Here is a 25,039-nt window from a genome sequence, read left to right as displayed (position 1 = left end):
AATTTCGAAAGGTCATTCGATATCGACATGCCTGAGTTCATTTTCAGAAACTCATTCGATGTCGCTTGTATTTCCGTTCAAGACAAAACGATGAGGAAATAATAAAACATTTGCACGCTTAGGCAATTTCAACGAATGTTCTGTCATATTCTGTTGTACATACAAATTTCCTTTACGTGACTGAAAAGGCTGAAAAGTCAAAAACAGATAGATAGATAGATAGAAGTTTATTCATCATCCAGTCATTAGCCAATAAATCAAACACAAACAACAATATACGATAGGTAAAAGAAAAACAGTCAAAAAATATAATTCGCTCAGTGAGTGTAATCCCTTCCAAACTATTTTAGAGCCATGAAATGTTTTGTCGTAGCTAGCGTTACCAACTGCCCTTTAATTCAGCGTATAGTCCCAAAATTGAGCTTATCTTATCTGCAACTTAATGAAGTTGCAAAGGACGCAGTGACTACGTTATATTTGGCATCGCTTTTACTATAAAATGTTGGAGAAAAATACTTTATACTGATCAGAGCACTATTGCTTATTTCGGATCAGCATCATATCTGTCACAAGACTCACAACATGGACAATTATTAAGGGCATAAAACGGCCTGTTAAAGTTTAGAAAACTGTTATTCCCAACAAAAAAAAAACATCAGTAGCCCAATTATTGTTTAATATTTGAGATTTCAGCCTACATATACGAATGCTGTCAATCATGTTTTGTCGAAGTACGATTGAATCATCTCATTGGCATACACGACCAGTGTAACCCATGGAAGTTGGTCACAAGATAGTAAAGTTCAGTGTGGCGATCGGGTCGTGAATAAAGCGCCGTTAGGTCAGGTACCGAATAGTATAGAACCGTAGGTCAAAGATAGGTAAGTTGGAGTTAGCAGGTAAGTTAGTACGTAATCTTTGGCATCGCTTTTACTATAAAATGTTGAAGAAAATACTTCATACGAATCAGCATCATATTGTCACAAGACTTACGACATTGCCAATTATTAAGGACATAAAACGGCCTGTTAAAATTTAGAAAACTGTAATTCCCAACAAAAATCCATCAGTAGCCCAATTAGTAAAACATTTTTAAATTGCCAATTAAGGTTATTGTTTAACATTGAGATTCCAGCCTACATATACGAATGCTGTCAATCATGTTTTGTCGACGTACGATTGAATCATCTCATTGGCATACACGACTAGTATAACCCATGGAAGTTGGTCGCAAGATAGTAAAGTTCATTGTGACGATCGGGTCGTGAATAAAACGCCGTTAGGGTATCTTGATAATAAATCCTGTATCGATCTAAACGGCAAGATGACAAATGCAATCACCAAAAAAGCGGGGCATAAGACAGCGATGTCCTCTGAGTATGTTGCTCTATGCAATAAGCGTCGAGCCCCTGGCAAGATCTGTGCAGATGAATACAAACATCCACGGTATCAAACTGGGTAAGTACGAAACTGGGTAAGGTCCATATCGTGTTGAATGATAGGAAATAGGAATCCCGTGAGAATAGTTATGGACGAAAAGATCGCCTCCGCACCAATGGCCAAGTACGGCTCTGATTCAACGTATTTTTCATACAATAATTTTACACGAATGTACTGAACAGTACCGGTATCTAAAGTTGCTCAAACACTCCCAAAATTAGTAACAAAGCATGAAAATAATGTTTGGGGTCAAAGGTCAAACGTCCATTTTGCTCTACTTTGACGTATTTTTTATCCATTAATTCTGCGTAAAAACACCACCAAAATTAATGACAAAGTATGTCCATTTTGCTCTGGTTCAACGTATTTTTTATCCAATAATTTTACGCGGATGTACTGAACAGTACCGGTATCCAAAGTCGCACAAACACTCTCAAAATTAGCGACAAACTGTAGAAATAATGTTTGGGGTCAAAGGTCAAACGTCCATTTTTTCTCTGATTAAGCGTATTTTTTATCCGATACCGGTAATTTTACGCGGATGTATTGAGAGGTATCTGATGTCAAAGTAAGTTGCACGCGAGTGCAGTTGTTTTGCACGTCGTGAGCTATAATTGCACGCCAGGAATTCTTATTTGCACGCGGGAATTTCTGATTGCACGCCCGATTTCTCGTTCAAAAAGGCCATGAAATCCAGACTGGTCAGTGGGTCGAGGACAGTTTTAAGTGTCTTTAACGGAGTCCTGAGGCTCCGTACGGAGCACTTTGAGAACCCAAAGTCTACGTAGTAGGATATAACAATGCGAACAACTAAGTACCGGTAACGAATGTTTCTCTGACTTTTGATCTCTTTAATTCTTCCTCTTTACACTCTACCATTGCAAAATTATTGGTACTTTTCTCAAGAATGGTTTTGCGAGTTTAGGACTTATATTTACCAAAACACAACTAAAATCTAACAAATAACACGCGAAAACCGACAAAACGAGGTAATATCACAACCACGAGAGACTGTCTGAATGGCAAAAGTATCTGAGCGCTTCTGAAACATTTATTGTTACTTCAATTTTGCACTTATGCTGATTGGTCAATGTTACGTCAGTAAATAAGGAAGTGTATACTCGGGGAAACATTCATAAAATATAATCAGATATTTATAAAGTTGTTATACATAAATACTCTGCACAGACGCGATTCTCATATTTATGGAAAATTTAAATTGTTTCGCGACCCAGAGCGGAGGACTCCGCGACCCAAATTTGGGTCGCGACCCCGTAGTTGCGGACCCCTGCTCTAGAACACTGGTTCTCAACCAGTGGGCCATGGCCTCTGGTCCACAGGAACATTTAAAGGTGGGCCATAGACCTATTAAAAATTGCTAGAGTTGCTGATAAAGTTGGTTAAATTTGATGGTAGTAGCAATGGATGCATAGTTGATGCTTTTTGCTGATTTTCATACCGTCTCGAATGGAGCCCAAACTGACTTTGCTTCAAGCTTGTTGATCACCAAACTTGCACACCTCCGTTGTGTCACCCAACCCGCAGGATCGCTCTTCTTGATTGAGAATTTACTCTAATCTTTATTATTCAAAGAATCAATAACACTTACTAACTTGGTGAAGCTTTTTAGGAATCTGCCCTAATATGGATGACAAATTAAATGTCATCTACAGTATCACAGTATTAAGGAAGCTTGATAACTATTGTTCATTGCAGCTTGATAAAAATACTCTCACATTCGATTAATCTTCTGTATTTCACAGTTCAACAGCAGCATAATTTGGGATCTCAGCGAGCATCCAGTCTATCAGATCTTGCTGCAACGGATCCTTCTGTGCAAAGTATGATGGAAAAGAGTTTATGGGATGCTGATGCAGGCATTACGTTATCAGGTAGATGTTGTTTGTTGCTCTTACTATTAACAGGGCAACTCATACAATCTAAAAATTTCTTAATTACTTCAATGAAAATAAAAACAAAATTTGTTTGAGTATGTTGTAAGCCTACCCAAAAGTTATGTTCCCTCTAGAACAGGGTTGTGCAACCTGTGGCCTGCGGGCCAAATGCGGCCCACAAGGGAAATTGTGTCACGGAAAAGTGCCAATTTTGAATGGTGTGCTGCCTGCGGAACGAGTTTTCAATTTAGTTTAATCTGGTATGTGCGAGTAATTACAATCCCTTTCCCTTGCAAAGCCAACACTTGAGTTCAATTTATTATCTATGCCTATGATAACAATGCTCTCACAGATAGCTTGTGCAAAACAAACAACTGAAATTTTATTGTGCATGCAACTACTGGAAAGCCTATGTTAAATGAAGGTTCGGCCAACGGTTTCACCCAGATATTTGTATCTGGCCCTCTTGTATAAGCAATTGCACACCCCTGTTTTAAAATATGAATTTTTTGCAACATTATCATGTAAAATTAAAATAGCTTAAGGAGTGTTACGGTACTACTTGGGAACTGACGTAAATGTGATGAAAAAAAAGAGATGCTTTTGATCGATGTTATGACAATGCCACTGTTTCATGCAATCATCTATGTTATCTGGATATTATTTTCTATTAAATTGAATTTTTTTTTTTCAAAATTGATCCAAATCGCTTTGATTTATTAAAATTCTGAAACTTACATCGCTGATGCTGGTAAACAGCTCGTTTGGCGCTTCATAAGTGTGTGTACTAATATGGAGGGAACTAATTTTGTTTGCCTACTTTACATCGAGTTGTATAAAGGGACGAAGGCTATGGGCAGTGGGTATATTCACTTGGCTAACACAGACAGTCCCCGAACTCGTAATCGAACTAAAATAAAAAAATTGGAATAAAATTATGGCCTAACTCTAACCTGGTACACACACTACGTGAGTACAGCTCTTTTAATATGCATAGTGACGACATCACAAAATTCATCAGTTTTAAATAGATTTTTTGATATGTTATTACCACAGGTGCCAACAAATACAGAAATATTAACCCAGCTGGTCAATCTCAGGCATTGGCTGAACAAAGCAAAAGCAAAGCCAAACATCAAGCCATGGTGGCTCAGGTAGCACGGGTGAAAATGATTTCTACTAATTTCAATAATTCTTTTTTTATTAATTTATATTAATTAAAAGACCTGTCTTGCATAGTATTTTGTTGTGTTCAGTTTTAATTGCATAATAATACATACTAATTTTTAAATAATTTTTCATTCAATTATAAAGAGTACAGCGCTTTTACGGGTGGCACGATGACGTAGCAGTTAAAGCTTTAGGCGTAATTGTGCTGGCATTGTAAATTACATATCTTGGGTACAAATCCCATGCCCCCACTTCACCCAGGGTGTAATAAGTAGAGTGAGCGGCGCTCCAGAAGTGTGTGTACCATTATGGAGGTAAATAATTTTGTTCGCCTACTCCACATCAAGTTGTGTAAAGGGACTGAAACCTATTGGCAGAGGATATATTGACCTGGCAAACAAACAGTCCCGAACTTAAAATAATGAAGATTGTAATAAAAATAATTCCCTAATTTTAACCTGGTACACATACTACTGGAGTACCGGCTAGGCAATGGCGAACCGGTAAGGTGCCGGTTCTGCCAAATAATAGTAGCTTCGAGCATATTAGATATCAGCATCTGCTTGTATAAAACCAGCAAAAGGACGTGAAAAATATATAATCAACAGATTACTTTCACATGGTTCATGATTTACAGGTTATTGATGGGTGGAGAGGAGAGACAGATATTGAGGTTAATAATGCAGGAAATTTTTACGATGAAGAAAGTTTTATTTCAAGTGGAGTTCAGTGCATTGAGCCACAGAGGAGAAATTTCCTCGATTCTTTAATGTGTGGATGGGATGAGGAAGAATGTGAAGAAACCACAGAGGATCAATGTTCAAAATTGTGCAGAATAGAAACAGTTTCAGCTTATAGATGGGAATCACCAAGAAACAATTCACCAGAAAAAAGTCTTTTCTATTACAGACTTGTAGAATCTTATGTTCCATTAAAATATTCCGTCACCAAATTTTGCCCATGCAGTAAAAAAGCAGTTGATGATTCTAAAGCTAGTTTGCCATCATCAAGTGAGAAAGGTTCCTTGACGGAAGATTGTAGACCGAAAGTTAAATCATGTATTAACCATGACTGCAAAGATATGAATGAAAAAGACCTAGTCAAGGGGAACGGTAGCATGCCAATTTCGATCATAAACGCCAAATCAGGCCAAAATCAAGAGTAGAAAATGTTTGGAATTCATACCATAAAACTGGTTCAAACAGTAGCAATCCATCCGCAAAATCATCGAAATCTCTAAAAAAAAATTCCAGAGAAAGTTCGGACAAATCATCGAATGAATTGAGCCTTGATACGTCTTCAAGTACAATGGTATATAAGAATGCCCTAGACTGGGCAAAAACGGGAGACAATCATACTGTACAAAACGCTATATCAGGCATCAAAGGAATGTTTAAGGCAGGAGAACTACCTTGTAAAAGATGGAGATATCAGAATTCATGCGCAGGTTCCATAAGAACAGCAGAGAGCTGTAGGAAAAACAAAAAGGAAGTTGTTAATAGTAACAAAGAAAGAAAAGCTACCCAAGAAAAAACAGTTAAGAGAAAGGTGAATGTATTTGGGATTTCCACTACAGAGAACTAGAAGCTGTAATTTAAAACTAGTATCGGTAATATTTGTGCTGTGTTGTAATTTATTAAATTCATTGCTGTTGTAATTGTTTTTTTTTTGCTAAAAAATCTTGGTTGAATTTAAATATATCATTGTTTTTTGTTTTTTTTCCAACCTGTATTGCCGTTTATTACTTTTTTACCAAGTTTTTGCATCACATGCAGGCACATAACATGGTTTCGATGGGAGTTGATGCAAAATCACAACACGTATATGAGAACAGATGACTCATACTCACTCAGACATCGTCCAAATTCAGCCTCATCAATAGCTCATAAACTGTCATCTTCAGCGAATGCATCTACCAATAATAGTTCTTGACCACCCCAGGTGCCATGACCACCAGAAAAACCTAAACCTGTTGAAAGAGTTGTTCCTACTGTGAGAAAACAATTGGGTGAGTTCTCTCATTATCATTGATGGAGTAGAATTGTATAAGTTTTGAAATCCCAACTAACATCAGTTAATAATGCCTGGCAGTGGAGTCTGGTCACTGGTCAGAGTTTGGTGTTTTTGTTGATATTGGAGTCAAAGCTGTATTTCAATTTCACGTTGAAAATTGTTTCAATTGTAGCATAGTATAGTATTCTAGTATGTGTCTAATTTTGAGTAGGCTGCGTTTGGACTCAACTTGTGTGCAAAGTTTGATTAGGAATGGGGCAACAAATTGGCTTTTTTAATTTTGCAGATCTATTCTTATTAGGAATCAATTTCACACACTATATTTACATTATCTAGAATTATTACATTATTCGTAGATGAGAACAGAGTCTCCAACTTTAAAATTTCCCTCAAGTAAATTGAATTATGTCATGATTCTCCTCGTAAATACAAAAAAATGGATGATACAGTAATAAATGAATTTCCATTAACAATTTCTGAAGAAACTTCTGCTTTTTTTGTTTGATTACCATATTTATTTCACAATTTGACTTGTTTTCAGAATTTTTTCGTAGATTTCAATAATATCTTGTGATATTATATTTGCTTGTGTGTTGTGTTTTTATTGGTTTGCATTGCTTATTGTTTTTGAATAGGAAATACTAAAATCACTCGAACGGGAAGTCACCCAATGTTGACGGGTTTGTCCCCAAATCCTTCTACTATGACAGTGAATGATGATAGCCTTCAACTTGACTTTTACAACAGTTTCAAATATGACAACTCGACAGGATCAACTAGTATCGTAGAGAAACCACAAGAGTATCACACTGTGGGAAATACAAATGGTGGTAAGTTGTTTTGTAATAGCTTTAGTAAGAAAGCAAGTTGGATTACAAATTCCGATGTAAAATAAAGGTTCTTACGCTATTATTGAGTTATAGTGTAAAGGAGGGTTTCCCAAACTGGGGTCCATGAACCCTTAGGGGTCGGTGATGACTGCACAGGGGGTCCGCAAAGATATTGAAAGAGTCCTAAACATGGATACAAATGGATTGTAATCTTATCAAATTTCTGTTAGTTTTATTTCGTTTTAAAGTATCTCAAAATTTATTTATATATAAGTTCTAAAATTCTAATAAATTCTACTAGTTAAATTTGAGTCTGTGATATTTCTTACTGTTCTTCATGAGAATATCATGAATTTTTAAAGTGCTATAATAAATAATCATTTTTTTTAGCTGTAAATGTTGTATCAAGACCATTCAGTGCCAAACGACCGACTTGGAAACCTTGAACCAATTTCTACTTCATCTGTGTGTTCTATTCAGATAATGACATCAAAGATTTGTTCTGTATCGATTCGATTCTTATTTTTATTCCAAATGTTATGCAATACGATATTCAACAATATCAAAGTGAAATGCTGAACCAAACTAATTTTAACCATATTAAGTATTAAATTTTATATAGATATTATTAACCACTATTATTTTTTATTTTCATTATTAGAAACTGGTATTTCATTTATTACATATATAGCACATTAATTCTGTTCCTGATGTTTAGTAGTATTGCTAAATTAACTGATGCTCTCATATTGTTTGAATAGACTATTAGTCTTTGAAAGCATCATTTAGTTTATTGGCGCTCTATGTTCTCGCTTAATTAAAACAATACATAACAAGATAAAGAAGGTTGATAGAAAATTAATGAAATTTCACCCGCTTTTGACACTTTCATAGATTCTAGCATTGTTTCTGTAAAGCAACAGCACTGTGATTTCTCTAAAGTGATGAACTGCTGTATTACCAGTAACTTGAAATGTTCTACGTTTTTGTACTTATCACATTTGTTTCTAGAAGTTTTTAACTCTTGTATACTACTTTATTGTATTCTTCGCTGTAATTACCTATATTAATCTGCAAATTCTCTTACTAAATATTTGTTTTATAGGATTTATACCAATGTGAGTACATTACACCTTTTATACCTGTCGAAATTGATTTTCCTATTATGCCAAACTGTGGTTACTATTTCTGTTTTTTTCCCTTTTTTCTCGCTTGGTGAACATACTTAATTGTATAATTTATATTATAGTGGCAAAATGGTATTTGGTCTATAACATTGAAGAGCTGTACTTAAGACTATCAAATTTTTACATTTATTTGAATGTTTTGCGTCATTGTTTTTTGTATTGTACTAATACCAGTTAACATTGTTTGCTGCATTTAGTGAGAAAGAAATCTTTTTCAGTGATTCAGTGAGCAACATTTTTGCTACACCAAGATAATTTATCAATGCAATCTGGTAAACAAATATTAGCAAGTATTGCTCATGAATTCTGTTTCTTTTCAGTACAATATACATGTAGGCTCATGGACGAGTTTTAGTAGTAAATTGAAAGTGAAATGCCCACTTCTGAAAGAGATTTCAAACTACATGCTTGGATTTGATTATATATTATTCATATTTACATTCTTCACGAGTGAATCTTCTATTGCAACGTTGTCGAATTGTCAGTCAGACAATTGAAGTGCCCAGTGAACTTAAAACATTTAGCATTTTAGCGAGTTATGAAGACGAACCCAGCGCATTCATACATTATGGGTGGGTTAAGCATCATCCAACTCACTAGGAGTGGCTCGTCATTATATATATAGCAGGGATGGCGAACCACTGACCCGTTTGTTACCCACCGCGTTTTATTCGTGACCCACCAAGGCACGAATAAAATAAAAATACCAACATATCAGTGATGAAGTTTGATAAAACCCGCCTTAAATTAATCCTGCAAAAACTAAACTATTATAATGTAGGGGAAGGTGGGGCACGTTGGGACATGGGGCGTCCCCGCGAACGGACAACGGACGGGTAGAGCGGCGCAAGCTATGAGGTGAAATTGGTTTTGGGAGGTTGAAACTAAAATTTCACCGTTTCAGTTTTTTCTTTTTTCTACTGTAGCCTTCCCAACATGACAAACCACCGTCTGATATTTTTCAGCTCTAGTCCACTGTAAAATATTCATAACGTTGGCGAGTGGATGTGCCTTCCGAATTTCGCCGTGGGATGGTCTGAAAATATTTGTTTCCTATGGGGAACAATGGACCTGGGTTCAGTGGGACATGCCCTACAGGGCACAATTCGACAGTGTTTGATACAATAAGTGCTTAGAGACCTAGAGATGCGTTATATTTTGTGTAGTATTATGGTTTCTTTCGACCCATGGCCCAATATGGAATATATTCGAGAATCAATAATATTTCCACATTTAGATTCCCGGAAGGAAATAATCAGTTTCATTTGCAAAATTTTTTGTCCAAATATCTGAACTATTCCAGTTGAACATTGATTTAAAAAATATTAAATCTTCAAATTCGAAGTCTCTCTGTTCTTTAGACGATTATGCTGATTAAGTGCTTATTTTTGAGGGCATACTTCGTTGAATTTTGGCAGACTGACCCATTGTGCCCCAGAGTCTGTTCGAATGTGCCCCACAAGTGGGGTACAGTGGAACACTTGACAGACGATTTTCAAAGCATTTTGGTAATAAAATGTGTGTCGCAAGGAAATTTCTTAGTCGCTGAATAAAAACTACATTTTTCCCTCTATGCATTAGTCCCGCCAACTTAAGTGAATATGCTGAATTAACGGCTCAAAATATGCAAAAGAAAAAAAGTGTCCCAACCTTCCCCACTTTCCCCTACCGTCAGTTGGGCAGTCAGGGCTGCGATCGCTCATATTCGAAATTTCAATTTCCTGGCCGGTATGGTAATTTAAAAAAAAACTAATTTTGGACCTCCTGAAGTATGCGCACCAAGATGGCGCACAACCTGAACTCTGGTCGTGTACCAGGTCAGGGTTCAGGTTGTCCGACATCTTGGTGCGCAGACTTCCGGAGTACCCTGAATTTGGACGCATGTCCGCACCGCTATGCACAGTACTGTTATCAGCTATTGGCTTTGACATCGTTTATCACATAACAATGCAATTGATGTTCATTTCTCTCAACGTCTTGTCACTTTCCTTTCGAAAGTGCATCTGCAGAATGTTTTAGGGGTTATACGGGGTTATACGAGAACTAGATGCTACTTTGCATTTTATTAGTTTCTCGCTTACAATGCCGTTGAAAAAACAAAATCTTTCAGACTTGAAATAAAAACGTAGAAATCTGAAAATAACAATGAAGCAGTGTAAAAGTGCATTAATGTGGTTCAAAGCTGATCGAAAAATATAACTCTATCAGAGTGGAATTCCCTTCAAACTCTTTGAAAAGTAATTTGCCGCATCATCCTAAACGTTTTTGGTAATTCATATGCGTGTTTTCGTTGTCTAATTTCATAAAATCGAGTGCCATCCCTGTTAAAAGTGCTGCATAAGTGAAGCCCAAAACTACACCTACATCAACAGAATCTTATAAGATTTGTTTCTCCCGGAAATTATTATTTATAAGATTTGTTTCTCCTGGAAATTTATCCTGATTATCCTGGAAATCCCATGGCTATATGCCATATTTTTGAAGTCAAATTTCGATTTCAATTGTGGGGAAAATATTTCGAGTAAAACCGTGCTACTACTGCTGTAAGTGCAAATGATTCACATACCATTAAACGACGCAGGTATAAAACGATACGCTGGTCCACTGTTGCCCATCCACCCGAAACTTGGACTGCGGCCAAACTGAAGTTCATGTTTCACCATATGATGAAGCCGTATTTTCGGCTTCATTCCTAGTGACATAAATATAAAATATCATAGAATTTTGGAGGGGATCGCATAAACATATCAGCTAATGTCTTCTGCCCGTCTGCGTATTTGATGGGTGTATTGAACTGTTGGGATTCAGGGGGTTCGCTCGATCTCGCTTTTGAGGTGGAAAATTTGACAATGATAAATTCAGAATCAGATTGTGGTCAAAATATATTATTCACTATTTTATTGAAAAATCGTCTATTCAATGTGCGCAGTTGATGCTGATTTTCTTTATGATATCTCCCAATAGAATTTGCACATAGAACACTGAGAATTTGTGACATTTAGTAACGTAATCGGGTTTCACTAAAATACCCACGTATGTTCGAAGCACGCTGCATATCTCTTGCAGCAGAGCGATCACGAAACTATCACGATTCATGAATAATTTTTAGAGATACTGGGATAGATCTTACGAAATTACTTTCTGATCATTGTGAGTTCAGTCTTTTTCTGTCCGCTTGGAAACAGGAGAATTCACCAGATTCGTCACGATCACCAAGCAACGAAAACGTCCACAAGACGTACTTTCTTTTTTTACGAAAAAGTAAGCGTTGCTCATTTTACATTTTAAATATCCTTTTTTGAATGCTATTTGGGTTCCTAGGTAGCCTATGGTAGAATTTTTGATGGGTCTACAAAGTGAGTTTACAAATCCTTCATGTTGATTAGGGTGGTCGGAAACACAGTTTCACAATACAACAGGCCCAAATACCTAGGAATAACTGCATTTTGGGGCAGTGAAGACGACATCAAATGGAATCCCACCAACTTGCCAAGCTAAATATTTTTGTCAATGTTACATTTGAAATGGGCCCTTTTTAAACACTATCGCCGCATAATTGGATTGTAAACGACTATTATTTGTGACGGTACAGCGATGGTGTCTACATATAGGGAGGGGCCTGTTGATGAAATCCACTTTGAATATAGATTGAAATCGGTTCGTTAGTAGTTGATTGGAATTTAAAAAAATAAATCAAAGCACATATAAATAGCACCAAACTTTATTATATTGATAGTTTTACGCTGTTTTATATCATTAAAACTCGATTTGGGGAAAATACTCCATTTTAAAAAAATCAAAATTTAAAAAAATTAATGCCATTTTTCTTCAGTTTTGAGGTGTAAACAATCAGAAAATAATAATAATTACAAGCCAAGAACAAAAGGTGTGTTACACGGTGATTATGTATGAGGTGATAAAGGTGAAGCCGTGGGAGAAATCTGACACTAGCTCGTGGCTGATAACTTGGTGATTTTTGTATCGTGTTATGCTGTAGTTTGTAAATTATGATCAAATAATGCATTGTTACTCTCTGCAACTGAAGTGTTGAATTTTGCATTGGGCCCTAGTTCAAGCTTGAAAAACAGTAATCGAACTATCCATAAGTGACGTATATATATATATAGTAGGCCCGTCAAATACGGACACCACTATAGCAAAATCTTAATTTCTCGTAATCTTTACCATATAGGAGCGTAACTCCCGTATTAAAATAACCAATTTGAACGTGGCCAACAGCCCACTGTCAATTTCGGCAATCCGCTTTATATTTTGTTAGATATGAGCATTTTTTCCCAAAATATTTATTCGGGTAAAACGGACACATGGATGGGTAAAACGAACATTAAACAAAATTAATTGAACACACTACTGAACTATTTGAATGCGTATAAAACGCCTAAAAAATCATAAATATTAAGCCTCGAGCATTACAGTGGGGGCGAGCAATAATGTTCATATTACCCCATCAGACATTAAAGCTTATTAATCATCCAGGCATGTACTTTCAACTGAACAAAAGCTTTGCTGATGCATGCACAATCTTTAGTTGATCAACTGAATGTCCTTTACCATAAATAACATAACGAAACTACCCTAATGAAACAGGCAAGTTATTTATATGTAAATTATTACTGGCTTTCCTCACATGTGAAAGCTTGAACGATTCTTCCATAAACACCAGCACAAATGTCATGAAACCATCTGAGGCATTGCTGACATTGTATCCACCCCTCATCTTCCTCATCATCGTAAAAATTACCTTCACAAAACTCACAAACATCACTATTTCTAACAAACAGCCTTGGCAGATTCTTTCCTGTTTATAATTCTTCCTAATTTGACCTTGCTCACATGAGGTTTATTCAAACTGCTGGCCTCTATTTTCTTGGAACCTGCTTTTGCTTTTTTCTTAGTTATAATATCAGAGTCCTCTTTATTCTCTAGGACTGCTAGTTCTTTCTTATATCCTTCACTGGTGAGTATTCTCATACAAGTTATGATCGCTTTCTCACGATCACGAGGTGGTTTTAGTCGAGGTGAGGCCGGAAAGGGCAGAATCTCTTCAAATGAAGTGTCACTCGAATCCAATAAACTATCATCTGCAGATGCTGGTGAACTACTCTGTTGTTCTGTAAAGATTTGCTGCCTAAACTTGGGACCTGATGTTTGCTGAATAGTTTTACTAGAACAAGGTGAATCATTGTCAGCTTGCTGCAAACCACATGCAACAAAATTATTACTTGTCGACGAGATAGTAATGGGGAGCGGTGGTTGGGAAGTGATGTTGCTAGGCTCTAATAAATCGAGGTTTACTAAAGTTTGACAGGAGCTGCGGTTTTCGTATATTTATCAAGTTTCCATATCGTTCCCGAAACCAGTCTTTTCCTGCCATTTTAGCAGATTCTGAAAATTTATTAGAAATTTTGTTCACCATTGCAAATTCATAAGCCAACTTTCGAATGTCTTTAACCGTTAATGGGAAGCGTCTCTTTTCAAATTCGAGTATATGTTGCAAATGATCCTTTTTGTTCTGGCCCAAAGTAGGAGAACAACCAAGACTCCGTGATCCTGAAGCCTTCTTCAGCGTTCGATAAACATGACAGCGAAGTGTAGCCCTTGGAACCGAATATGTACTGGCTTCAGTCAGGAGTTTTCCTCCGCTTCGTACCATTTCAATTGCTTTTTTCATGTTTTTTCCATCCATTAACATCTTTTACTACTTCTCTTCCATTTACTAGACATATTTCTCGAACAACAATTCAAAATCTGAGACAGTGTCCCATTTTGGGGTGAAATGGACACTAAAAATAAGAAAGCATATTGTTTTGTACTGTTAGACTGAAATGAAACAACTTATATCCCAAATAAACACCACTCAGATAGTGTATAAATCTGACCATTTTTTATTTTAATTGCATAACCACAGAGCCTACGATAAAAAATCACCCCCTAATTGTCATGACGTCATGAGGTTTATTTCGAGCTCCCACAAGCAATCATCTGCGCAGTCGAACTATGCAAACGACCTTAAAACCTCATGAGGTAAAGTAAAAAAGCAAACAAAGTGTTTATTACCTTATACTTGGTGTTTTGGTCCCACAATTGACGTTAGAACTCAATATGATAGTAAATACCCACTTTTTCGCCCCTCCAAAAGCGACCCCTTCTGACGCAATCCCCCAAAATCGCAAGCATGTTGACCAGATTTGCGGTAATAGCGACGTATTCGCTTCAGCGAAACTATGCTTAGTTACGTAACAAACGAGCAGTGAAACCGCGGCCGTAGCTCTTTTGGTGACGCTGTAGGATCTTTTTGTATTTCTAATATGATTGACTTATACTTTACTGAACGTAACTTTACGTATGTTTGAGAGAATACATTTCCAATGTATGTTTTACCAAGACTCGTATGCCTAGTTGCTGTTTTTCTGCGCTCTATTAAAATATCAGATTTTAGATCAAGTATGTTCAAGTATTCCTATTACATTAAATATATGTAGGGAAAGATGGGGCACGTTGGGACATGGGGCACAGTGGAAAATCAGATCTCGCACTGATACTATATCCGCAATCCTGTCCGCGGTTCGATGTTTCAATCCGCCCTTCGGTGAGTTACAACGCCCCCGCGAACAGACAACGGACGGGTAGAGCGGCGCAAGCTATGAGGTGAAATTTGTTTTGGGAGGTTGAGACTAAAATTTCACCGTTACAGTTTTTTCTTTCTTCTTTTCGAGCCTTTCCAACATGACAAACCACCGTCTGATATTTTTCAGCTTTAGTCCACTGTAAAATATTCATAACTTTGGCGAGTGGATGTACCTTCCGAATTTCGCCGTGGGATGGTCTGAAAATATTTGTTTCCTATGGGGAACAATGGACCGGGGTTCAGTAGGACATGCCCTACAGGGCAAAATTCAAGAGTGTTTGATACAATAAGTGCTCAGAGACCTAGAGATGCGGTATATTTTGTGTAAGATTATGGTTTTTTTTCGACCCATGGCCCAATATGGAATATATTCCGGAATCAATAATATTTCCAGATTTAGATTCGATTTAGATTTTAGGAAATAATCAAATTTGTTTGCAAAATTTTTTGTCAAAATATTGGAACTATTTCAGTTGAACATTGATTTTAAAAATATTAAATCTTCAAATTTGAAGTCTCCCTGTTCTTTAGACGAGTATGCTGATTAATTGCTTATTTTTTAGAGCATAATTCGTTGAAGTTTGACAGACTGACCCACTGTGCCCCAGGGTCTGTCCGGATATGCCCCACAAGTGGGGTACAGAGGGACACTTGACAGACGTTTTTCAAAGCATTTTGGTAGTAAGATGTGTGTCGCAAGGGAATTTCTTATTCGCTGAATAAAAACTACATTTACCCCACTATGCATTAGTCCCGCCAACTTAACTTTTTATCACCAGGTGTACCCAAACAAAACGTTGTAGCTCATGACTAACTTTAATATCAAGTCTCTCATCAACAAGTTCCAGTCAGTAATTTGCCTAATTTATAATACAAAATATCGAGTTAAAATAAACTCAAAATGGACCAAGACCAAGAAGAGCCTGAACTCGGGCACAATGGAGAGTAAATTGCCTTTCCCCTCAACTTGTCGTTATTCAGTGATAATGCATCTATCGATCCAAACTTTTCGACAACTAGTATTGCATTGTATTTCGCAAATTCGAGTCGAGTCTGTATACAGTCGCCAAATCAGTGGGCGCTTTGTCTGTGATTCATGTTTTTTGAAAAGAAATGATAACTGTTCGATGATTGAAATCTATCCATCTTGGTTTTTCTCAAATACCGATGGGCTGATTATAGAGTGCCTTTTATTTATTTTCAAAAATAGCACATTGCTCGCTTGTACGTATTGTGCTATAAAATCTAATCTATTACCTGGTCGATTCCCCTACTAGTCTGGATCCGTTTTATGGTGGTCATCCGTTATTACCCGTTGCATATTCATTTATATATAGGTGAGGATTAGAACATCAATATTTTCTTAGATATTTGTACCAGTGTATGAACAATTGTTACGTAGATGACAAAATAATTTTGATGACGACACTAAGGGATGATAATCTGTAAAATCTTTCAAATTTTGAACAAACATACTTATTTATACTAGACTTTTAAACCAGGAGAAATTTTAGGCGTTTTTAGTTATTGAGATGTGACGTTAAAACATAGTAAGGCCAGATATATCGAATAAGAGAAAATTGTTTGCGAAACATCTAACCTTCCATGGCCATATAATTCCGTTTGGTATCCATGTCTTCTTATGCAGCGTTTCCCCAAACTTTTTTGGTCACGGACTATTTTTTCACCGGCGAAAACCTTTGCGGACTCAAGGTGCGTTTATTGCAGGGGGCAATAAAACCAAGCACAACATAATTTTAACAAATTTCAACAATGGCCTTTTCTGTCGCACCACATTCAATCCATGACAACGACGAGAATTTGACATGTCTTTCTATTTTAATTTATTTGTGTTCATAGTAACTCGCGGTTGCGTCGACTTACGACAAGATGAAAGCATTAGTTTTTTAAAATGCCACGGCAATCTTCGAACATGAAAATGTGAGCATATATTGCCCGATTATATTTAGTTATATTAATTATAGATATATAGATTATATTAATTTAGTTGTGGTCATTTTAACTTTGTGTTGACGAAATAAAAGCAATAGTACTCAGAAAATATCATGGCAATCCGTGGACACAAAAATGCGTGGTAAAGTGCCTAATTATATTTTGATTCGTATTTTTGTGAATTCTACAAATTTGAGCTGTTCGTACAACACCTACGGCAGTACTGCACGTACCAATGTGGGGGCAGTAAAGCGAAGAATACAAAGGGAAAATTGCCTAAAAAAGTGTTTTCAATTGGTCGCGGACCACCATAAAACAAAAAAAAAATGGGCTCTCCGTTTCATTTTCAGTATTTTGTCTGGCCGCTTTTCAATTTAGGAAATTTGGGTCGCCACCATTACCACCTACCAAAAATAAATAAACTATTTATTCCTCGTTGTTCGAACTCGCGAGAAACACCACTTAGGTATCTATCGACGCTTGTGTACAGCAGACTCTTGTTTTCGTCGGAAATCCGCAAGCGAGTTGTGAAATCTCATCGTTCAATGAAGCGACGCGCGAGTAAGGTTTCCTATATGGTGCACAGTCTTTGATACAGCCAGAGACGAATGCCACTGTCAACATCAAAACGGTTTTTAGATTTTGTTTTGATGGTGACAAGATCAGAAAAGCCAGATGGGCTGTGGCAAGTCATAGGCCTACTATCAGTGAAGAAGCTTTCATGTTAAGTAGTGGCTAAAAATACGAAATGCCACTTCATAGCTACATTCACTCTGTCATCTAGATTGACTTTGGTGAAGCCAACGCCAATGCGACTGTCTCCATTTTCGTATTGTGGGCAATATGATGAAACAATTCACGTATGGAAAAGTGAATTCACCCTGAAATCGCAAATAACCTGTTCATGTAATGAAACTGCGGTGAACGCCTGAACGGGAGATTTTGTTTTAGAATAAAAGTATGCAAACTAAGTTGCTTTATGATCAATTATTGGTCTTGTGTCGTGGCCCCTCTTGAACTGCTGCATCGGCCCCCGGTTGAGAACCACTGCTATAGACAGTGTTTTGATATGTAAGGCCGATGAAATCCTTTTTTTAAAACTCCAAGCAATTGCAGGTTTCTCACTTGGGTAGTCATAATAATTTGTCTATGACATGAAAGGTAAGGTGATCACGAGCAGATGTAAAATAGATTTAGCATGGTTTACGTTATTTATGCATCAAAACTTGTATACTCCACGCTTGGTATACAGTAAAAAGATATCACCTATATGGAAGTTGATTAAGACGTGGGTTCCTTTGTGTTGTCATCAAATTGTTACAGGCTGATATTTAAATTTACTTTCTGGTCGTTGCTAATACATAAACCGACAACACAGTTGCTGATGCATCATCGGCACAGTCTTGGAGACAATAAGTTATAGTAGGGAATACAGAATTACCGTAAGCACAATTACCTAACCAAAGTAGCCGCTGACAGGTATACCGAATGGTCATTTCGCGGTTATCCTGTCCATTCTGGGCAAAGTCATGAATATGTATATATATATATTTTCATTCTGCTTTAACTTTGTTGTGCCCATTTGCCTGCATGGAAGGCTAATAAAAAACGATTTGATTGATTGATTGAATTATTTGTGATTATTTTAGGTTACAGTTTTTAATTGTGATAATTTTTATACTTTAAGAAATCATATAGCACGGATAATATTTTTTTTAGATGCAAAGAAATTTCAAAAGAACGTAACACACGCATTTAATAACAGGTTCGGTGGTATTAACCATGATAACAAGTAACCTATTTTAAAAGATTCAAATCTCGTTTACTAAGACAATTCAGGAAAATGTAAAATGCCATAAAGGTCCTAGATCCTCGGCTCTAGCTTCTTAAAAGCAACACGGCTTTCGCCACCAACCCAAATAATGCATGTCGCTAGAACATTTATATATATATATATATATATATATATATATATATATGACTTACCATATTCCTTGTCGACGGTGTTGGTAATCGAGCAGTAGACTGCGTTTGAGTAGAGTTGTAGCTCATTATACGTTCACCGAAGAAAAATATCACTGGGCAACTGTATTTTACTAAATAGCCCATGGGTTTCAGATACTGAAGAAATGTTGTCTTTCAATCGTGGGTTTACATTATTAAAATAGTGTATTTCCAAATCATAATTATTTTATAATTAGAGGAATATATCGATTTGAAGGCGGTATTTTTTTTTATAAACAAAGCCAGCTACCCAAACTAGTAAATATCTTACATGTGGGATAGTACGAGTTGGACCCTTTGTACAATGCTATTAGACGTACGGTCATTTACATATAACAGATTGAAGAGTTTGGGAAAAGGGAAGGACAAAGAAATATTTTACATGCATACTTGATTATAATTTTATGCCACGATTTAAATCAGATGCTAACCACAAGTGTTTATGTGTTATACAGCTATTCTAAATTTAGCTTCCAATAACGCACCCAGCATAATAGTATCATTGGCACGTTATGAATATTTCCAGGGGCGGATTAAGCCCCTTTGGTGCCCTAAGCACTGAATACTTTGGTGTTTGGTTACCCCTCATGTGTAATTTAATTATAAAAACAATAAACCACATAAGTGTATTATTCATTAAAGATAATCACAACCAACAGTAAATAGAACAACTTTTACGAACATTTTTAGGTTTTTTAACTGTTATATATATAGCCGATATATATATCGGCCGTTTACTGCCGATATTATGTATATGCAAACACGCAATATCGGGCCGATATATCGGTTGGGCTAATCCTGAGGGAGTGTGACAATAAAGATTCATGCCTCCAGTCTCAACGTGAATCAAAATACCATAGCATACAAGTCACAACTGTAGTTTGAAATTTTACCGGTACCTAGTAGTCTACCTCAAAGTGGTTTAAGGTTGCTATGTTGAAGGACCGCAAAAACTTTTGAGGAGCTCTCGCGGGCCGCAAGTCGGAGAAAACCCAAAAGTGATCAAAATATCGCGAGTTTACTTACTTTAAATTTAATAAACAACGAGAGTTCACCGTTCTAATCAGACTATTATCATGTTGCATGGGTGGCGTTCTTTTAAAGAAGATATATAAAGCCTTCAGTTATTTTAAAGTTAATTACCGTTGTATTTTGCGCATCTCGCGTTTAATGTCGCTTCAAATTATATTCTTTCGTGACAGATATTACTCACACTATGTGATGGGCAAGGAAATACATTTCCGCCGTGTTCTCTTATGTCACCTTTCTTGCGACACTCATTTCATTACGAATTGTTATATTGAGTAGTTTAAAAACTTGCAGCGTAAGCAAGCTTAGTGACATCGTCAAATACCAACCAAGTCCGTCTCAGTTGGTATTTCGGGTCCTAACTGAAAAAAAACTGGATTACGCAGCGTTAAGTCGGCTCTGCGTTTCGTCACTACTGTCACATGGCCGACGCTTGTAAACAGAGGAGTGTTTTTACTAAAATAAAGGCACAAAGCGTTAGAAAAAGGGTTTGAATTTCGGGATCCCAACCCCAGTTGGAATATCTAAAAAAAAAACTCAAAAACGTTACTCCATTAGATACAAATATACGCTAAAATTGTTCTGTGAGCCGCACGGAATGGATCACTTCACTACAAACTACTTCACTTCTTATTTTAGTAGTTACAAACCGTCATTTGCAACGTTTATTATGAAAACAACCAACAGCTTTTTTACCAACTTCTTTGTTGCAAAAGATGTCAATTTCAAGATTCCTCCCTGGGTAATAAAGCCACCGCAAATTGATACAACGTTAACGATTTATGGTACAACATGTTCACCAACAATACTTCAAACGTCATTTCTTGACCATATACACGAAAAACTATCGAGACTATGTACAAGTATTTACTGACGGTTCGAAAAATCCATTTGGCGTAGGTGCTGCATATTATGTGCCTCAAGCGAAAGTAGAGCAAAAACTGAAATTACATCATAAAAACTATTAATATTCCGGGGCTAAAAAGTTTGGGAAGCGCTAGCTTAGGGTAGGGATAGTGGGAGTAAGCCGCCAGCAATCCTCTGGTACTAAATTATCCCCTACTGGATTTGAACCTGCGAATCTAAGCGGGGTAATCTTAGGTTAGAAATCAAGCGTAGTCCTAAGGCTTAGCACGATGCGCCACTCAACGCGAACGTAGTCAACTGCAGTGCACTGACATAGATACTAAACATATTAAATACGTCTATACCCTTACGCCCTCTTTTCTTGGTGCCCTAAGCACGTGCTTATATTGTTAAATGGTTGATCCGGCGCTGCTTAGAGTGATTAAAGTATTCCTGGCGCCAAGAAGATCTTCCGCTGTTGGGTATATGATTTTGGGGTATATACACTCCGATTCATCGAATACCTGAAAAATTTGAGACTATTTTATAAATAGCGTTGTATTTCAAAAATAATTATCATAGTAAATATTGGTATGGACTAATCACGGCGCCACGGTTTCAGTTTTGAGACCTTATTTTACACACTTTGGAGTTATTTCATTTTATATGATTATGGCAATATTTATTTTGTGCTAAAAAAGTACTATAGTTTTATTTTATTAAATGCGTTTGATGTTTCCTGAAGCGGTTACTTAATAAATAAGATCTTCGCCCAAGTTCCTAAACTTGCGGTTGTATGCGAAGTAAAAGTTAATTTGTTTCCTGCACTTGTTACACTTCAAAAATTACCTTCAAATTTATTACAATCAACAGTCAAGATAAATGTTGAATAATCTGATGCAAACACAATCTTCTTGTTGCCATTTTCATAGGACTCAGCAGTAATAATAAACACATAAATTTAACAAATGTTTGTGTTACAAGTGGTCACAGTCGAAAGTAATTTTTACTTACAGTATACAAATATTGAAGGGATTACATCATAAACAAGAGAGCTATGCTCAAATATATAGACACGTTACGCTGATATTAAAAGTAATAGCCTTCCAGAAAAAAAATTCCATCATTAACTACTGAAAATTTCAAAGCAATTGGTCCAGTAATGAAAGAGAAAAGCGACTTTTTAAAAACGTGTCAAAGAACAAGAACAGGAACAATAAGAACAACGACTATATTGCGGAAACTGGCTGTAATCTAATCACAATGTTTGGTTGCATTAAAAAGTACTCATATTATAGCGTTACAATCCCAGTGTAACGAAATGCCTTTACATATTATACATTATAGAAAATGTCTACATTACAAATGCAGAATGATTCCTCATGACAGCGGAATTACAGCACATTTATTCAAACAGTCGTGGGAAGAATATTTTCTTTACAAACCGTCATTTGCAACGTTTATTATGAAAACAACCAACAGCTTTTTTACCAACTTCTTTGTTGCAAAAGATGTCAATTTCAAGATTCCTCCCTGGGTAATAAAGCCACCGCAAATTGATACAACGTTAACGATTTATGGTACAACATGTTCACCAACAATACTTCAAACGTCATTTCTTGACCATATACACGAAAAACTATCGAGACTATGTATAAGTATTTACTGACGGTTCGAAAAATCCATTTGGCGTAGGTGCTGCATATTATGTGCCTCAAGCGAAAGTAGAGCAAAAACTGAAATTACATCATAAAAACTATTAATATTCCGGGGCTAAAAAGTTTGGGAAGCGCTAGCTTAGGGTAGGGATAGTGGGAGTAAGCCGCCAGCAATCCTCTGGTACTAAATTATCCCCTACTGGATTTGAACCTGCGAATCTAAGCGGGGTAATCTTAGGTTAGAAATCAAGCGTAGTCCTAAGGCTTAGCACGATGCGCCACTCAACGCGAACGTAGTCAACTGCAGTGCACTGACATAGATACTAAACATATTAAATACGTCTATACCCTTACGCTGGATGACGAAATCTCAGGATTGTTCTTTATGGCGTACATACCTGTATCATGATCGCTTTTTACCAAGAGGTCTACTGTAGAGACAGACTCAAATTGCTTCATACAGAACTATAGAGTCTCCGCGAACTATTCGTTTACTCAAAATGACATTAATAAAATTTAAGAAGAAGCAAATACATCCGAGTTATTGAATAGCGTATTTTCAAATCACTCATTAATATTAATCTGTAAGTAACAATTTGGTTTTGTTACGTTCTTGTTGTGGGGCTCCGTAAATAGCAGTCTACCTCTTCACGAGCTTCATAACACCAAATATGTGAATCAGTCGTTGTCGTCGGTATGCACTTGTCTTGAGCAGTCAATTATCGTATTTACTTTACATAGAACCGTGGTTAATGCTGTTGCTGATGTTATGTCTCTGCCGTTTGGTTTGGGCGGAGAAATTACCTTTACTGTATGCCAGAACCGCACCTAATTATTTATTTTGGATCATTAGCCCCAGTTTTTGAATTCCTATTATACAATGACTTTCATAGTTTTGAATATATACGAAAAGAACTATAACACCATAATAAACAATTTTAATTTGCTACTAATCATTAGCCGTCGAGGAATTGCCCGTTTAAGGAGGCCAAAATATCATTTCTGGAAAGACCGGACCCAAATAAATTTTGAAGTTTTGTTTGCGGACCTTCGATAAAAATAGTTGAGTAGCCCTGCAGTAGGCATCGAAACAACGACCCATTGTGACTCCATTTTTAAGGACATCGCCGTCACGTTATTGTAAGAAAACATTCTTGACTGCGAAAGTCAATGAGCTAAGATTTGTACGTCAATTTAGAGAATGCATTGATATAACGCTAAACACGCCGTTATTCTTTCATGGAGTGGAGGGAAGGTTACATTTTTGATGATATCCACGTGCGGGTTTACTCGAAAAACAAAACAGACAAATATAATGGAAATGCTGAATTCTTTGTACTAAGCTCCCGTCACTGATGTAAAAATGTGAGATCTGAGATAAACGGTTCCATTACATTTAAACCCGTGTACATTTGAACCCACGTACATTTGAACCACGTACATCTGAACCCACGACAATTGCACCTGTGTACTATTGCACTTATGGAAATTTATTTGTTTTACGGATATTTGTACATGGTTCAAATGTACGTGGGTTAAAATATACGTGGGTTCAAATGTACGGTCACCGAGATAAACATCCCCGAAAATACTATGAACTAGGTATTATGCGATTAGAAAATGTATGAAGCAAATCCTAACCGTCATCTTCATTCTGCAACTTTGAGATCACGCGTTAGAAGCGTGATCGGATCGTAACGGCAAACGGAGTAATTAAAGTAATCAGTTGAAAATATTTGATTACAACAATCAGTTAGCTTTTTTCGTCAAATATTTGTGCGCGGGAAGCCACAAGCGACATCGCAGTCACAAATGTTCGTCGTAGGATAAGGTTTGATTTTGTGTAGAATGTATGGACAGCTACCTGTTGGGTTATGACAGCGAGTTTGAAACAATATTCAGGTGAGCTAAATGTTCTTTAAACCTATTGTTTTCATTGCTATTCCATTGCTTTCATATTTCTATTGTATAAGTGGTAAATTAGAGGTTTTCGGGCCTATACGAACTGGAATTATTAACTAAATACAGAAGTCTAGATTGGTGGGTGATTCTCTTTTGTATCGAACGGGTTCCATTGTTTCCTCAAAACTGGTTGAACTTAAAAGCTATATGACAATACATAGACTTATCATATTAAGAAATTTAAACGTAATATACTGATCTACGTCACTACGTAAGCTGCATTCAACAGGACAAGATTTACATGAATGTAATGCATAACTTTCAAAACTTTCGCAAATGTAGCGCAAAATCAATGGTTTATTAGAGATTCGCCGTAGCCTTTTCCCTTTCATATTTTATTGTGTATAGGGTGCTCCCAGAGTATTCGTACCAAGATGGCGCACAACCTGAACACAGTATGTGT

At 36.6% G+C, this 25,039-nt stretch overlaps 1 protein-coding gene across 1 annotated transcript; it reads left to right on the top strand.

Moving 5' to 3' along the window:
• The first annotated feature begins 1,997 nt into the window (after positions 1 to 1,997).
• LOC144419865 (uncharacterized) lies at positions 1,998 to 8,973 on the top strand. The gene is made up of 7 exons (XM_078109976.1): positions 1,998 to 2,792; positions 3,204 to 3,332; positions 4,392 to 4,489; positions 5,143 to 6,053; positions 6,281 to 6,513; positions 7,154 to 7,348; positions 7,739 to 8,973. Exons 2-4 carry the CDS (start codon positions 3,284 to 3,286, stop codon positions 5,668 to 5,670), a joined length of 675 nt encoding a protein of 224 aa, XP_077966102.1. The 5' UTR covers positions 1,998 to 2,792; positions 3,204 to 3,283; the 3' UTR covers positions 5,671 to 6,053; positions 6,281 to 6,513; positions 7,154 to 7,348; positions 7,739 to 8,973.
• The last annotated feature ends 16,066 nt before the right edge of the window (positions 8,974 to 25,039 follow it).

Source organism: Styela clava, chromosome 2, assembly GCF_964204865.1.
Source record: "Styela clava chromosome 2, kaStyClav1.hap1.2, whole genome shotgun sequence".
Classification (NCBI taxonomy): Eukaryota; Metazoa; Chordata; class Ascidiacea; order Stolidobranchia; family Styelidae; genus Styela; species Styela clava.
This window is presented reverse-complemented; position numbering and strand designations above follow the sequence as displayed.

What these genes read in the sequence shown, in the direction of transcription:
- LOC144419865 (XM_078109976.1), top strand. Translation starts at nt 3,284, where the DNA reads ATGATGGAAAAGAGTTTATGGGATGCTGATGCAGGCATTACGTTATCA. An exon ending in TGCAGGCATTACGTTATCAG is followed by an intron (nt 3,333 to 4,391) that starts GTAGATGTTGTT and finishes TTATTACCACAG; the next exon opens with GTGCCAACAAATACAGAAAT. An exon ending in ATCAAGCCATGGTGGCTCAG is followed by an intron (nt 4,490 to 5,142) that starts GTAGCACGGGTG and finishes CATGATTTACAG; the next exon opens with GTTATTGATGGGTGGAGAGG.